Source organism: Hyperolius riggenbachi, chromosome 10, assembly GCF_040937935.1.
Source record: "Hyperolius riggenbachi isolate aHypRig1 chromosome 10, aHypRig1.pri, whole genome shotgun sequence".
Taxonomy (NCBI): domain Eukaryota; kingdom Metazoa; phylum Chordata; class Amphibia; order Anura; family Hyperoliidae; genus Hyperolius; species Hyperolius riggenbachi.
In genome coordinates, this window is record NC_090655.1 from 255,752,728 (window position 1) to 255,770,384 (window position 17,657).

Sequence of the window (17,657 nt, forward strand, 5' to 3'; positions counted from 1 at the left end):
TTTTTTGATTTTTTTACACACAATTGTCTATTTACAGAGATATTTCTCCCACCCAGCATGGGTATGTGTAAAAATACACCACAAAACACATTATACTACTTCTCCTGAGTATGGCAATACCACATGTGTGGCACTTTTTTGCACCCTAACTGCGCTAAGGGGCCCAATGTCCTATGAGCACCTTTAGGATTTCACAGGTAATTTTGAGGCATTTGGTTTCTAGACTACTCCTCATGGTTTAGGGCCCCTAAAATGCCAGGGCAGTATAGGAACCCCACAAGTGACCCCATTTTAGAAAGAAGATACCCCAAGGTATTCCGTTAGTAATATGGTGAGTTCATAGAAGATTTTATTTTTTGTGACAAGTTAGCGGAAATTGATTTTTTTTTTCACAAAGTGTCATTTTCCACTAACTTATGACAAAAAAATAAAAACTTCTATGAACTCACCATACTACTAACGGAGTACCTTGGGGTGTCTTCTTTCTAAAATGGGGTCACTTGTGGGGTTCCTACACTGCCCTGGCATTTTAGGGGCCCTAAACCGTGAGGAGTAGTCTAGAACCCAAATGCCTCAAAATGACCTGTGAATAGGACGTTGGGCCCCTTAGTGCACCTAGGCTGCAAAAAAGTGTCACACATGTGGTAATGCTGTACTCAGGAGAAGTAGTATAATGTGTTTTGGGGTGTATTTTTACACATACCCATGCTAGGTGGGAGAAATATCTCTGTAAATTGACAATTGTGTGTAAAAAAAATAAAAAAATTGTCATTTACAGAGATATTTCTCCCACCCAGCATGGGTATGTGTAAATATACACCCCAAAACACATTATACTACTTCTCCTGAGTACGGTGATACCACATGTGTGACACTTTTTTGCAGCCTAGGTGCGCTAAGGGGCCCAACGTCCTATTCACGGCCCGGGTCATTTTGAGGCATTTGGTTTCTAGACTACTCACGGTTTAGGGCCCCTAAAATTCCAGGGCAGTATAGGAACCCCACAAGTGACTCCATTTTAGAAAGAAGACACCCCAAGGTATTTTGTTAGGTGTATGGTGAGTTCATAGAAGATTTTATTTTTTGTCACAAGTTAGTAGAAAATGACACTTTGTGAAAAAAACAATAAAAATCAATTTCCGCTAACTTTTGACAAAAAATAAAATCTTCTATGAACTCGTCATACACCTAACGGAATACTTTGGGGTGTCTTTTTTTCTGAAATGGGGTCACTTGTGGGGGCACCTGCAAATTTTGATGACAGATGGTCTATGAGGGTGCGAATTTTGTGGAACCGCTCATAAGCAGGGTGGCCTCTTAGATGACAGGTTGTATTGGGCCTGATCTGATGGATAGGAGTGCTAGGGGGTGACAGGAGGTGATTGATGGGTGTCTTAGGCGGTGATTAGAGGGGAAAATAGATGCAATCAATGCACTGGGGAGGTGATCGGAAGGGGGTCTGAGGGGGATCTGAGGGTTTGGCCGAGTGATCAGGAGCCCACATGGGGCAAATTAGGGCCTGATCTGATGGGTAGGTGTGCTAGGGGGTGACAGGAGGTGATTGATGGGTGTCTCAAGGTGTGATTAGAGGGGGGAATAGATGCAAGCAATGCACTGGCGAGGTGATCAGGGCTGGGGTCGGAGGGCGTTCTGAGGGTGTGGGCGGGTGATTGAGTGCCCTAGGGGCAGATAGGGGTCTGATTTGATTGGTAGCAGTGACAGGGGGTGATTGATGGGTGATCAGTGGGGGATTAGATGGCAGAACAGATGTAAACAATGCACTTTGGAGGTGATCTGAGGATGGGTCTGTGGGCGATCTGATGGTGTGGGTGGGTGATCAGATGCCGTAAGAGGCAGGTTAGGGTCTGATCTGATCTGATGGGTGGCAGTGACAGGGGGTGATTGACAGGTGATTACAGGGGAGGATAGATGTATACAGTACACAGGGGGGGAGGTCTGGGGGGGTCTAAGGGTGTTCTGAGGGTGTGGGCAGGTTAATGGGGATCCCTGGGGCAGATAGGGGTCTGATCTGATTGGTAGCGGTGACAGGGGATTGATTGATAAGTGATCAGTGGGTGATTAGATGGCAGAACAGATGTAAACAATGCACTTTGAGGGTGGGTCTGCGGGCGATCTGAGGGTGCGGGCGGGTGATCAGATGCCCGTAAGAGGCAGGTTAGGGTCTGATCTGATTGGTGGCAGTGACAGGGGGTGATTGATGGCTGATTGACGGGCGATTGACGGGTGATTACAGGGGAGGATAGATGTATACAGTCCATGGGGTGGTTCTGGGGGGGGGTCTGGGGAGGATCTGAGGGTGCGGGGGGTGATCAGTAGCCCCCAGGGGGCAGTGTTAGTGACAGGGGGTGATTGACGGGTGATTGATAGGTGATTAGTGGGGAGAATAGATGTAAACAGTACACGAGGGGGGGTCTGGAAAGGATCTGAGGGTGTGGGGGGGTGATCAGGAGCCCCCAGGGGGCAGTGTTAGTGACAGGGGGTGATTGATGGGTGATTGACAGGTGATTAGTGGAGAGAATAGATGTAAACAGTACACAGGGGGGGGGGGGGTCTGGGGAGGATCTGAGGGTGTGGGGGGGGTGATCAGGAGACCCCAGAGGGCAGATTAGGACCTAATAAAAAAAAATTGCGCTGACAGATAGTGACAGGGAGTGATTGATGGGTGATTAGGGGGGTGGTTGGGTGCAAACAGGGGTCTGGGGGGTGGGCAGGGGGGGGGTCTGAGGTGTGCTGTAGGCGATCAGAGGGCAGGGTGGGGCAGATCAGTGTGTTTGGGTGTGACTTAGGGTGGCTGCAGCCTGCCCTGGTGGTCCCTCAATCACTGGGACCACCAGGGCAGGAGGCAACCTGTATAATACACTTTGTATACATTATAAAGTGTATTATACACTTTGTATGAGGCGATCGAGTAGTTACATCCCGCCGGCTCTTACTACCGGCCGGCGGGATGACGTCGCGGGTGGGCGGAGCCTGTTGCCAGGGGCAGCGCGCGCCACCAGTGACGCAATCGCTGCCCCGCAGAGCCGAAAGGAGCCGCCGCCGAATGGCGTACTGCGGTCCTTTCGGCGTCCACTTTGCCGCCGCCCATCGGCTGTGGGCGGTTGGCAAGTGGTTAAAGAAAAACATTTCTTTGTTACAACTGATACAAATTTTGCAATAAAGCTGCAGTGTGTCTCCTTCCTGTTTTCATGGAAGCAGCCATAGGGTTAACATCCTGTGTTTATAAATTAGCTGCCATTGCAGAGGAGATTCCTGAGCTGAAACAGCTGAAGAGATCAAATTACAGTTGTGATTAGTCACCGATATGGGGGAAGTAGACGGGCAAAACTCTCTGAAACAGGCAAAACTCTCTAAATACATACATGGTGCATTTCTCTTTGTTTTCCTTCTGTCCTGTGCAAGAGTTCAGGTCCACTTTAATCACAGGAAATATTCCAGCCTGCAGTGAGCGTCTTGATTGCAAAGAGTTAATGATTGTTAGAACGGTGGAAAGGAAATCTCTATTCTCTCTCTCCCTCTCTATGATTGTTTTATATTCAGAAAACAGGAAGAGTTTTGAGCTGAATGCACAAAGTCCAGTAGATAAGAAAAGAGTTATTTATCTTCTAACAATGTTTGAGGGAACGTGAGGTCCTGAGGTGAGAGACCTATAGAGGCTGCCGCTGGCTGTAGAGTGTGCATCTGGGGCTTTGAATAGCCAGGAGAAAAGCACAATATAAATGTTGTGTGTCTTGCCTTGTCTAGTACTGATAGTACTGTTAGAAGTAGTAGAAGTCTACTAGTAGTCTGCTAATAGTGGTAGCTGTCTACTAGTCTGCCAGTACTACTAATATTACAAGTCTACTAATGCACATTATTATTATTAATATTCTTATAGGGCTGAGTGCTGGTAATTCCACAAACAAAGGCTGCAATAGGCATATTCAGCACACCTCACCCAGGTGAAACGCACAAACAGGAAGGAATAAAGCCAAAAACAGGAAGTGATGTAACACAGCAGGAGGAGACGTTGCAGGAGGCGCAGAGGTGACCTTGTGTGAAGAGGTAAATGCGTGACTCTTGTTATATAAGGAGAAATTCAGAGGTCAGGGTGGACATACTTTGTTACAGAGGAGGTCATAGTACACCTGTCACTATCCTGATCATCCCCCGTGAAGTAACTGCCATACAAGAGACTTTTATATACTGTGTTTTCCCGAAAAAAAGACAGTAGGTTTGATTCACAAAGCGGTGCTAACAGTTAGCACGCTGGTGAAAAGCCCCTTATCACGCCTAAACTCAGTTTAGGCGTGATAAGTTTAGGCGTGATAAGTTTAGGCATGATAAGTTTAGGCATGATACGTTTAGGCATGATACGTTTAGGCATGATACGTTTAGGCGTGATAAGTTTAGGCGTGATAAGTTTAGGCGTGATAAGTTTAGGTGTGATAAGTTTAGGCGTGATAAGTTTAGGTGTGATAAGTTTAAGCACCAACTGGGTTAGCACCGCAGTGCACAGCTGATCAAAAGTTTTGCGCTAGCAAAGTCTGGTGAACTTCACATAGAGTTTAATGGCGCTGCTTTGCGCACAGGACTCTGCGCGCGATCTAAACTTATTACGCCCAAACTTATTACGCCCAAACTTATCACGCCTAAACTTATCACGCCTAAACTGGCTTTTCACCAGCGTGGTGAAATGGTTATCACGCCTAAAGTCTTTTAGGCATGCTAACTGGGTTAGCACCGCTTTGTGAATAAAGCCCAGTGTATTTATATTATTTTTTGCTCCAAATGTTGTTCTAGGGCTTATTTTCAGGGGATGTCTTATATTTCTGTGAACACACAAGTGTGCTGTGTATCCTTCTGTCTTCCCCACTGAGCCACCTCTCCCTCTGCTGGCTCCACCACTTGTGTGTCCCTAGACCTCTTGTACGTTTAGTGTCCTCCTAGTTTCCTCCTCTGTCTCTGTGTCCTCCACTATCCCATCCTCCTGTGCCCCCCTTTGACCTGCTGGTGTCTCCCATGTCCTTCGATGTCCATCTGCATCCTCCTGTTACCACCAGCTCCATGCCACACTGTCCCCCGTGTCCTCCTATGTCCCCCTGCATCTTCTTCTTTCCCCCACCTCCATGCCACTGTGTCCCTAATCTTCAGCCTATGGGGAAGTTCTCATGATAGCAGCAAGTGCATTGATTGACCCAATGCCGAAGCAATGTTCCTGCCTGAGAGACCATCGGTCGGTTCCAGTAGAAAGACACGTTGCAATACTTTTTCCCCTTACTGCAGCTAGGGCTTACTTTCGGAGTAGGGCTTATATTGCAAGCATGCTCAAAATTCCTGCTAGGGCTTACTTTCTGGGGATGTCTTATTTTCAGGGAAAGAGAGTAACTGCTGTGACTTGTTTGCAAGTTTTCTAGTGGTTCCCCTACATGTGCTATAGTTTATACTGTAGATAGCAGCTCACCTTCCTAGTAATAATTCACTTCAGTCACATAACAGAGACATGACTATATCGTATGTCCATACCTCACAACTTTTTTTAAGACAAGAAAGAGGGACACTTAAGCCATGCCCCCTGTGTGGCCTTGAGCCACCCCCACCTGGCATGGTGTTCAGGTGCTAAATATGGTGTCTGGGAGCAGATGGAGGTGCCTGGGTGCTGATGAGGATGTTCAGGTGCTGTCTTGGATGCCTGGGTTTTGGCTGGAGTGTCTTGGTAAATGTAGGGGTGATTGGGTGTAGGTGCGGGTGGCTGGGGACTGGTGGGGGTACCTTGGGGCTGGATGGGGTGCTTGGGTGAAGGTGGGGGTTTCTGGTTGCTGTCTAAAAGGTCTGGGTGCTTTTGGGGAGGTTTCCGAGTGCCTGCTGGGGTGCCTAGATGCTGGTGGGGGTGTCTGGGTACTGGCTGGGGGTTTCTGGTTGCTGGCTAAAAGGTCTGGGTGCTTTTGTGGCAGTCCGGGTACTGGCTGGGGTGCCTTGGTGCAGGTGGGTGTGTCTGGGTTCTGGCTAAGGTGATTGGCTGCATTTGGGGGTGTCTGGGTGCTGGCTGGGGTGCCTGGGTGCTGGCTGGGCTGTAGGTGGGGGAGTCTGGGTGCTGGCTGTGGTGCCTGGGTGCAGGTGTGAGTGCTGGCTGAGGTGCCTGGGTGCTGAATGGGGTGCCTGGGTGCTGGATGGGGTGCCTGGAAGCTGGATGGGGTGCCTGGGTGCTGGTGGGAGTTTCTGGGTGTTGGCGGAGGTCTGGGTGCTTTCTTGGGTGCCTGGGCGCAGGTGGGGGTGTCTGCATGCTGGCTGGGGTGCAGGTGGGGGAGTCTGTGTGCTGGCTGGGGTTCCTGGGTGCTGGCTGGGGTGCAGGTGGAGGTGTCTGGGTGCTGGCTGAGGTGCCTGGGTGCAGTCGGGTGTCTGGGTGCCGCCTGGGGTGCAGGTAGGGGTGTCTGGGTGCTGGCTGGGGTGCCTTGGTGCAGGTGGGAGTTTCTGGGTGTTGGCGGGGGTCTGGGTGCTGTCTTGGGTGCCTGCATGCTGGCTGGGGTGCAGGTGCCGTAGTCTGTGTGCTGGCTGGGGTACATCGGTGTAGGTGGGGTGTCTGGGTGTTGGGTAAGGTTCCTGGGTGCAAGTGGGGGTGTCGGGGTGCTAGCTAGGGTCACTTGGACCCTGAAGGGGAAAAAAACCAAAACAAACAAACTACTTACCTGACAGAAGTCTCCCATCCACTCGTGGCTCTCTCCTAACCTGCACAGCAAACAGGGGGAGGAGCCTAGCATGTGTGCGTGGGACTGGGTGTGGATATGGGAAAAGAAAAGTTTCCCAACATATATATAAAATGTTACATAATCAACCAGGGAACTACACACCAATGTCTACCCTGAAAAAAAAGAGGAAACAAACACCTGTGTGTAGTCTAGCAGAGAATTCAATACACAAGTAAAATTATTCAAATAAAGAAACATCTATACAGTGGCTTGCAAAAGTATTTGGCCCCCTTGAAGTTTTCCACATTTAGTCACATTACTGCCACAAACATGAATCAATTTTATTGGAATTCCACGTGAAAGACCAATACAAAGTGGTGTACACGTGAGAAGTGGAATGAAAATCATACGTGATTCCAAACATTTTTTACAAATCAATAACTGCAAAGTGGGGTGTGCATAATTATTCAGCCCCCTGATTTGATACTTTGTAGAACCACCTTTTGCTGCAATTACAGCTGCCAGTCTTTTAAGGTATGTCTCTACCAGCTTTGCACATCTAGAGACTGAAATCCTTGCCCATTCTTCTTTGCAAAACAGCTCCAGCTCAGTCGGATTAGATGGACAGTGTAGACAAGATAAAAAAAGACTATATAACTCCACTTAATCTAATCACATCTGAATCAAAGACACTTATCAGTCTGAAGAGTCCATTATCCTCCCTGGCGTTTTGATTCCCGCGGCCGTGCGGCAGCGGGAGGGTTTTTTAACCTAATTTTTTTTTTTATCATATAGCTAGCCTAGCACTAGCTACATGATTGCCCCCTCCGTGCGGCGTCCCTCCCACCCATCCGATCACCGCCAGCGATCAAGCCCATCAGAAAATCCCGTTTTGAACGGGATTTCCTTCAGGGCTTCCCCCGTCGCAATGACGACGAACGGAATGGCGTCATCGACGTTGTAACGTCACAGGGAGTCCTGATCCACTCCATAGCACAGCCTGGCGGCGATTGGCCAGGCTGCGCACGGGGTCTGCGGGGGGGGGGGGGCGGGGCTCTTTCGCGGCGGATTGGTGTCGAGCAGCAGCGATCAGAGAATCACGCTGCTAGCAAAGTGCTAGCTGCGTGTTTCGAAAAAAAAATATTCAAATCGGCCCACCAGGGCCTGAGTGGTGCCCTGCGGCGTTACTGGATGAGCTGAGCTCGTCCGTAACGCACAGGAGGTTATTCATCAGTAGCATCCCCCGAAAAAAGAAATCAGAGGAAACATGCATAATTATTCTCATTGAGTCCCTTTGGCGAAATACAATCAAATTTCCAAATCCACTTTGCTTCTTCCTGAAAGAACAATATATCCCTATCACCACCTCTTTTGAGCTGCATCCATAATGAACCAACTCAATTGCGTCACAGCATGACTTGCCTGTAGAAAGTGCCCGGAGACAGGTGTATCATACTGTATTATACTGTGTATTGCCTCCTGGTTTTAGCCAGTGTGTATCCATATTCTCCAATACAGCTTGTTGCTGCTCACAGCTCCCTGAGTGCTGTGTCCTTTTTTCATTTTGGTGTGGATATGGGTGGGACTAGCTGGAAATGTGGGTGGGGCTGTGCAAGTGGGCAGAGCTTAAACTACAATTCTCCCTCACTGGAACTTTAGATATATTGTTGGGCTGGCCAAGGAGGTATTAATGCAACGGCAGCAGACAGGTGGGAAAATAGTCCCCCCTCACCCACCTGCTGCCTATATATGTAGCGTGGAGTGTGAGAGGTTAGTTGGGGGGAAGGTAATTCATTATTTAACATTTGTCTAAAAAAAAAAAAGTCCTCAACCTACAAACAGCCCCAGCGGCGTAGGGTTATCCCAATGCCCGGGACATTCGTCCAGTGCCCTGGGACAGTGGGACAGAGCTTTAAAATTGGGAATGTCTCGGGGAAAATGGGATGGTTGGGGGGTCCGCATGTCCATCCAGTATACCTATGTCCCCTCCCACCCCTATGTTTCCCAGCATTACCCAGTAATGTAATTCCTTTCCCAGTATATGCAATGTCCTTCCGTGTTACCTAACATTGCTATTATTCTCCATTATGTAATGTCCTGCCACCGCAGTAACACCATTTCTTTCAGTATAGCCATGTCCCCCTGTGTCCCCCAGCATTGCCAGGAATGGTAACAGTGGGTGGTGGATGTGAGGAGAGGAGAGGAGGCCAGCTGGAGAAGAGGCAGAGGGAGGACAGGACTGCATCAGGGTGTGAGTATAAATTCAAAGTTGCTGCTGCGCTCTCCAGACCTGAAAGAGATAAATCTCCACATAGGAATGGCAATATCGTTCAGTCTGAGTAGGTCATCCCTCCACTTATTCCACGTGTCACATGTGAAGTGCTCTCCCAAATATCAACCAACTCTGTGTCCCTCGTCCCCTCTCACTAAAATGCTCACCAGATTCTGACCACCCCAGCATTCAGGTGGATCATACGAAATATGGTTATATTTCACTTCACTGGATTCTGCAAAGAGGGAAGAATCTCCACATAGGGTAATACAGTTCAAAACTCAGTATACTTCAAACATTAATTCCACCGTGTGTCCTTAAAATCACCCTGTGATAGTGCCAATCCGATGTGCTACAAATCACACTGCTCACCAGATGCAGCCCACCTCTAATTCCAGGTGGAAGTTGCGCTGTATGTTATAGCCAAACAAGTTTCACACTCCTGGATCCTTTGGACAGCCTTTTCAAGGACTTGCTTTTTATTCCAATCTTAAAATTCGCTCTAATATAAAAGTATAAAAAAAAAAACCAACAAAGCGTAATACAGTTTAAGATGCTTCTATGCGCAAAAACTCAGTTTCACTTACGCCTTCAAGTGCGTTCTGCGCATGTCATACATAAGCCTCTGCCAGTGCCCATCCGTTTGAATTCCGTCTGGTGTCCGGGTGCACCTGGATAGATCCGTGCTCTCCCGTTACGCCTCCTCCCTTGGTTGCAGGGTGTAAATCGGTGCGCTTCTTGTAGGGGGTGTCTAGGCAGAATTCCAGCAGTAGCAGGTGTAGCGCCTCAGTGGACCTACTCAGACTGAACGATATTGCCCTATGTGGAGATTTATCTCTTTCAGGTCTGGAGAGCGCAGCAGCAACTTTGAATTTATTACCCAGCGTGTGGATTACCTGCAGCAATCCCAGTGACTGTGATTTTGTGATTTATTATCGGCGAACTGTGGCGCAGTGTGTTGACAATTGTTTAGATTGTGAGTATAGTGAGCAGAAAGCTATATGCCAACTTTTTATGCTTTCCTGTGATACTCTGTATGGTCCTACCACCCACAAGTGACAGCAATGGGGAGTGCTGGGAGGAGGGGGGAACCTGTATTTTTAGTTTCACCACTGACAACTATACTGCCTAGATTATCCTCCCCTTATTATCTATCAAAAGACAGCAGCATCCTGTACAGATTACCTGACCACATCACTGAGGATGGATGAGGACCAAAGTCACATGACTGAGAGGATATTCAACCTCACCCTGGAGATCATCTGCCTGCTGACTGGAGAGGTGAGGAGGATTCTGGGAGGTCACATAACATCTCTCTAATCTCTATTCAAACCTCCCAACTTTTTTAAATGAGCAAGATGGACAAATTATTAAAACACGCCCCTTCCACACCTCTAACCACCACATACCACTAAAAATTTCTAACCAAAAGATGCAATTTTAGAATTCAATCCACAATGGTCCTTTCTACCATCACTAGTTTTTCTTCAGATTAACATTTGAAAGTAAGAAATATATCCATTTAAAGGATAGGAATAAAGTTTGGAGTTTGAGTTTTCAAATGAGCTTATCTGCCATCTCTGCCATGGCAGTCATGTGACACAGGGGAGAGATCAAATTACAACTTGTGATTAGACACAAATGAGGGGCAATTAAACAGGCTAAACTCTTTAAATACATACAGGGTGCATTTCTCACTGTTTTCCATCTGTGCTGTGCAAGAGTTCAGGTCCACTTTAAGAGGCAAGACTAGGTTTATGGCTTGAATCCAGTCATTGCAAGAAGGGGTCAGAGCTGTAATCAGGCACATGCAGAGGAGGAGGTGGTGGTGGGGGGGGGGGTCTGGTGCCCAACACACACCCCTTTTAAAATACCAATAAAAAGGCCCCTTTGGCTGCAAAAAATAACCCCCACCCTCCACCCAAAGGAAGCTCTTCCACCCAAAGGAAGCTCTTCCACCATCCGGGACACTTTGGAGTAAAGGTCCCATACAGGATTCCTAGTGTAACCATCCCCTGCAGCTGTGTTGGAGCCTCCGAGCAAGTAAGATGGTGTCTCTCTGACAGCAGTGACCTCTCCCTCCCCAGCTTTCACAGTGACCTCTCCTGCACCCACAGTGACTCCTTCCTCCACCTAGGACCCATATTGACCTCTCCTTCCCCAGCATTAACAATGTAGTGATCCTGCCTCCCCCAGCACCCACAGTGACCTCTCTCTCCCCCAATGTCACCCTCCTTGTCCCCATCAGCACCTATAGTGACCTCCCTCAGCACTTAAACTGACCTCTCCCTCCCTCAGCACCCCCAGCGACCTCTCCCTTCCCCAGCATCCCCAATTATTTCCCCTTCCTGCAGCACCCACACTGACATCTACTGACATCTACTTCTCCAAACATCCACCCACACTCCTTGCCCACATAGCTGGCACCCAGTACTCACACTCACATTACACCAAGTACCTGCACCCAGGCCTGACATTGCACCCAGTACTCACACCTGCACACAGCCGCCACATAGTACCCACTATCTGCACCAAGCAGCCACTTAACCAGTAGCCAAATCCAAAATACCAGCATTTAAAACCCACTTGACACTCAATGCCCAACCACAGCCAGCACCCAGTACAGGCAAGGCACCAAGTATTCACACCCATGTCACACCCAGTAACTGCACCCAGCACTAGTGTTGGGCGAACACCTAGATGTTCGGGTTCGCGAACGTTCGCCGAACATCGCCGCGATGTTCGGGTGTTCGCGCCGAACTCCGAACATAATGGAAGTCAATGGGGACCCGAACTTTCGTGCTTTGTAAAGCTTCCTTACATGCTACATACCCCAAATTTACAGGGTATGTGCACATTGGGAGTGGGTACAAGAGGAAAAAAAAATTAGCAAAAAGAGCTTATAGTTTTTGAGAAAATCGATTTTAAAGTTTCAAAGGGAAAACTGTCTTTTAAATGCGGGAAATGTCTGTTTTCTTTGCACAGGTAACATGTTTTTTGTCGGCATGCAGTCATAAATGTAATACATATAAGAGGTTCCAGGAAAAGGGACCGGTAACGCTAACCCAGCAGCAGCACACGTGATGGAACAGGAGGAGGGTGGCGCAGGAGGAGAAGGCCACGCTTTGAGACACAACAACCCAGGCCTTGCATGAGGACAAGAAGCGTGCGGATAGCAATTTGCATTTTGTCGCCATGCAGTCATAAATGTAATACAGATGAGAGGTTCAATAAACAGGGACTGGAAACGCTAACCCATCACAGATGTTCATTGTTCATGTTACTTGGTTGGGGTCCGGGAGTGTTGCGTAGTCGTTTCCAATCCAGGATTGATTCATTTTAATTTGAGTCAGACGGTCTGCATTTTCTGTGGAGAGGCGGATACGCTGATCTGTGACGATGCCTCCGGCAGCACTGAAACAGCGTTCCGACATAACGCTGGCTGCCGGGCAAGCCAGCACCTCTATTGCGTACATTGCCAGTTTGTGCCAGGTGTCTAGCTTCGATACCCAATAGTTGAAGCCAGGGTGCAGATGGATTGTTCAACACAGCTATGCCATCTGACATGTAGTCCTTGACCATCTTCTCCAGGCGATCGGTGTTGGAGGTGGATCTGCACGCTTGCTGTTCTGTGTGCTGCTGCATGGGTGTCAGAAAATTTTCCCACTCCAAGGACACTGCCGATACTATTCCCTTTTTGGCACTAGCTGCGGCTTGTGTTGTTTGCTGCCCTCCTGGTCGTCCTGGGTTTGCGGAAGTCAGTCTGTCGGCGTACAACTGGCTAGAGGAGGGGGAGGATGTCAATCTCCTCTCTAAAGTCTCCACAAGGGCCTGCTGGTATTCTTCCATTTTGACCTGTCTGACTCTTTCTTCAAGCAGTTTTGGAACATTGTGTTTGTACCGTGGATCCAGAAGGGTATAAACCCAGTAATTGGTGTTGTCCAGAATGCGCACAATGCGTGGGTCGCGTTCAATGCAGTCCTAGGCCGAAGAGGTCATAGCCTAGGGTCACAAAAACCTGTTTATTTGGGCAATTTCAATGGTAGTGATGCTGACGTACATAAATCTCAGCCATGGTACGTCAGCATCACTACCATTGAAATTGCCCAAATAAACAGGTTTTTGTGACCCTAGGCTATGACCTCTTTGGCCTAGGGGCCCGAAACTCACCAGTCATGTTCCCCCTAAGGGTCCCTACAATGCTAGAAAATTTGCCACTGCTGAGCAATTGCCCTTTGAAAAGATGTGAGATTTTGGAAAGTGAAATAGAGAGGCAATGAAAGCCTATGGGGGATTTTACCAATTTTGGACCCCTGTAACTCTGGTTTGCAGAGATGTAGGGACCCCATCTTTGGAATCCAAGTCTAACAATATGTCTTCTACCTGCATGAGACATTTCGTGAAATTCAGACGTTGCTAACGGCCATGGCTGAGATTTATGTACGTCAGCATCACTACCATTGAAATAGCCCAAATAAACAGGTTTTTGTGACCCTAGGCTATGACCTCTTCGGCCTAGGGGCCCAAAACTCACCAGTCATGTTCCCCCTAAGGGTCCCTACAATGCTAGAAAATTTGCCACTGCTGAGCAATTGCCCTTTGAAAAGATGTGAGATTTTGGAAAGTGAAATAGGGAGGCAATGAAAGCCTATGGGGGATTTTACCAATTTTGGACCCCTGTAACTCTGGTTTGCAGAGATGTAGGGACCCCATCTTTGGAATCCAAGTCCAACAACATGTCTTCTACCTGCATGAGACATTTCGTGAAATTCAGACGTTGCTAACGGCCATGGCTGAGATTTATGTACGTCAGCATCACTACCATTGAAATTGCCCAAATAAACAGGTTTTTGTGACCCTAGGCTATGACCTCTTCGGCCTAGGACTGCATTGAACGCAACCCACGCATTGTGCGCATTCTGGACAACACCAATTACTGGCTTTATACCCTTCTGGATCCACGGTACAAACACAATGTTCCAAAACTGCTTGAAGAAAGAGTCAGACAGGTCAAAATGGAAGAATACCAGCAGGCCCTTGTGGAGACTTTAGAGAGGAGATTGACATCCTCCCCCTCCTCTAGCCAGTTGTACGCCGACAGACTGACTTCCGCAAACCCAGGACGACCAGGAGGGCAGCAAACAACACAAGCCGCAGCTAGTGCCCAAAAGGGAATGGTATCGGCAGTGTCCTTGAAATGGGAAAATTTTCTGACACCCATGCAGCAGCACACAGAACAGCAAGCGTGCAGATCCACCTCCAACACTGATCGCCTGGAGAAGATGGTCAAGGACTACATGTCAGATGGCATAGCTGTGTTGAACAATCCATCTGCACCCTTCAACTATTGGGTATCGAAGCTAGACACCTGGCACAAACTGGCAATGTACGCAATAGAGGTGCTGGCTTGCCCGGCAGCCAGCGTTATGTCGGAACGCTGTTTCAGTGCTGCCGGAGGCATCGTCACAGATCGGCGTATCCGCCTCTCCACAGAAAATGCAGACCGTCTGACTCAAATTAAAATGAATCAATCCTGGATTGGAAACGACTACGCAACACTCCCGGACCCCAACCAAGTAACATGAACAATGAACATCTGTGATGGGTTAGCGTTTCCGGTCCCTGTTTATTGAACCTCTCATCTGTATTACATTTATGACTGCATGGCGACAAAATGCAAATTGCTATCCGCACGCTTCTTGTCCTCATGCAAGGCCTGGGTTGTTGTGTCTCAAAGCGTGGCCTTCTCCTCCTGCGCCGCCCTCCTCCTGTTCCATCACGTATGCTGCTGCTGGGTTAGCGTTACCGGTCCCTTTTCCTGGAACCTCTCATCTGTATTACATTTATGACTGCATGCCGACAAAAAGCATGTTACCTGTGCAAAGAAAACAGACATTTCCCGCATTTAAAAGACAGTTTTCCCTTTGAAACTTTAAAATCGATTTTCTCAAAAACTATAAGCTCTTTTTGCTAAAAAAAAATTTTCCTCTTGTACCCACTCCCAAGGTGCACATACCCTGTAAATTTGGGGTATGTAGCATGTAAGGAGGCTTTACAAAGCACGAAAGTTCGGGTCCCCATTGACTTCCATTATGTTCGGAGTTCGGCCCGAACACCCGAACATCGCGGCCATGTTCGGCCCGAACCCGAACATCTAGATGTTTGCCCAACACTACACGTGACCCATTCGGCCAATCACAGCGCTAGCCGAACGTTCGAGTAACGTTCGGCCATATGGCCGAACAGTTTGGCCGAACACCATCAGGTGTTCGGCCGAACTCGAACATCACCCGAACAGGGTGATGTTCTGCAGAACCCGAACAGTGGCGAACACTGTTCACCCAACACTACCCAGCACCCACATGACATCCAGTACTCGCACCCAGATCTCACATGGCACTAAGTACCTGCAATCATCACCTGCATGACACCCGATACCCACCCATAGCCAGAACCCACATGACACCAAGCCTCAGCATTCAGCACCCACATGACAACCAATACCCCCCAGGCCAGAAATGAGGAGGGGGGAATGTGCGGCCACCTGTGACAGGTCCGACTGACTCCACACCACTGAATGCAGCCAGCGCTTCTGTGACTGAATGTGTGTCAAGCGAGGGGGTTCAGGGGTATGGTTTGGGACAGTTGGAGGAGAGCCGGGGGGTGTGTGAAGGTCACATGTCACTGCATGGCAAGGGGGTTGGGGGGGGAGGTACTGTGCACTTCGGGGGGGGGGGCTCTTTTTTTAAATTTGAGCACCCCCCACTTAAGGACCCTCAGGGCCCTGCGCAGCAATGTCTGCACTGTCAGTGCACATGGCCGTGGTGCGCTCATCCAGGACACGTACGTGCCTGCATGTTGTGACGCACATGCACACACGTGCCCCCTGCCCCTGTCCTCCTGTACTGCCCAATGTCTGTCCGCATGCTGCGCATGCACGCTGGAAAAAGATACAGGGACACAGGAGGACCCTGGGGTTTTATTATATAGGATTCTGTATTTTGTACCGATTCTTTATTTTGTACCAAATCTGTATTTTGTATATTGGTGTATACCATTGTCTGTATTATTTTATACCCAGTTTGTTTCTTATTTGTACAGTACTATGGAATATGTTGGTGCTTTATAAATCAACAATAGTAAAAATAAACCAGCTTGACAATTTCCTTACGGAAAACTGCATGCAAAATTGAATATTCTTGTAAAAACACGGCCTCAACTTTATGTTCTTTCTTTTACTAGGGGTGTAAATTACCAAAAAGTGCATCTTTTGAACCATTAACTCCACGGGACCCTCTGCACACACAGTCTCCCATCCCAGTGTCTACTCGTTACTGCCTGATGCCAAATTCCCTGACACCAGAGAAGAAGAAGAAGATTCTGGAAGTCATCAGGAAGTTGATGGAGCTGCAGACAGGAGAGGTGAGTGGTGCTGGGAATTATGGAACATTATGCAGTAAGTAACACAAGGGTAGTGTCTGGGTGGTAACCAGGGCTGTGGCGTCGGTACAAAAATCCACCAACTCCGACTCCTTAGGTTAGGATTCCACCATCTCCGACTCCTCTAATTTGCATATTACAATCTTGTTGATTGAAAGTATGTAACATGAAATGCATCTCCTAACTGCCAATGCTTAGGATTTTTAAAAGACAATTGAAGTGAGAGGGATATGGAGGCTGCCATATTTTATCCGGTGGATCTTCTGCCTCTAAGACTCTTAGTCATAGACTAAAACTAGTCCTTGGTAAGAGTACTTGTAAAAGGTACAGACAGGAACAAAGAACATCTATCAGGCCCTAGGCAATGTAACTGTGGGTACATGTAAGAGTGACGTGCAGGTACTCTGCAGGGGAATGAGGGGATTCTTCCTCTATTACACATCCTTCATGTACAATCTGAACCAGGTTTATGGGTGATAGACAACACCTCTGTGTTCAATGTGCACAACATTTTCAGTGGATTCCCTGCAGCTCTGTGGGGAGTGCATATGTAGAGTATAGTACTACTGTGTAATGAAGTAAACCTGAGACAGATGAAATTAAAGTTATATACATACCTACATACCTGGGGCTTCCTCCAGCCCCCTTCAGGCTAATCAGTCCCTCGCTGTCCTCCTCCGTCACCTGCATCTTCTGCTATGGATCCAGGTACTTGAGCCAGTTGGGCGCAGTGCGCATGCTTACACTCTGCCACCGGGAGAGTACTACATCTGCGCAGCACTATTAAGCAGATGCAGAACGCTCCTGGCTGTGGAAGCGGCATGCGGCTGGACTGCGCTGACTGGCTGAATTACCAGGACTCATAGCAGAAGATCCAGGTGGTGGAGGTGGACAGCGAGGGACTGATTAGCCTGAAGGGGGCTGGAGGAAGCCCCAGGTATGTATAAAACGTTTCTTTTCATCCGTCTCAGGTACCCTTTAATTCATAGTCACCAAACCAAATTTTAACAACTTATCAAATTATTTTATTTCATGAGCAAAGGGAGTGCATATATTTGCATAAACCAGCATCAACGCAGAAATATTTGCATTTCATTGACCATCTCTATTAGTGACATGGCTACACATCAGGCTTTATACTTACAGTATAGAGGTTATTTAGTATATATAAGAGATTCCTGTGTACACATCATATATACTGTACACAATCAGATATGTGTATCTGACTTTAAAAATACAGGGACTGCTTTATTGAAGCA

At 48.0% G+C, this 17,657-nt stretch overlaps 1 protein-coding gene across 1 annotated transcript in view; it reads left to right on the top strand.

Moving 5' to 3' along the window:
- The first annotated feature begins 3,586 nt into the window (after positions 1-3,586).
- LOC137535294 (zinc finger protein 420-like) overlaps positions 3,587-17,657 on the top strand; it is a 34,334-nt gene continuing 20,263 nt past the window's right edge. The window contains exons 1-4 of the mRNA XM_068257120.1: positions 3,587-3,659; positions 3,899-4,065; positions 10,120-10,239; positions 16,201-16,380. Coding sequence (XP_068113221.1) covers positions 10,162-10,239; positions 16,201-16,380 — 258 coding nt within the window. The 5' untranslated portion in view covers positions 3,587-3,659; positions 3,899-4,065; positions 10,120-10,161. The remainder of the gene's footprint in view (positions 3,660-3,898; positions 4,066-10,119; positions 10,240-16,200; positions 16,381-17,657) is intronic.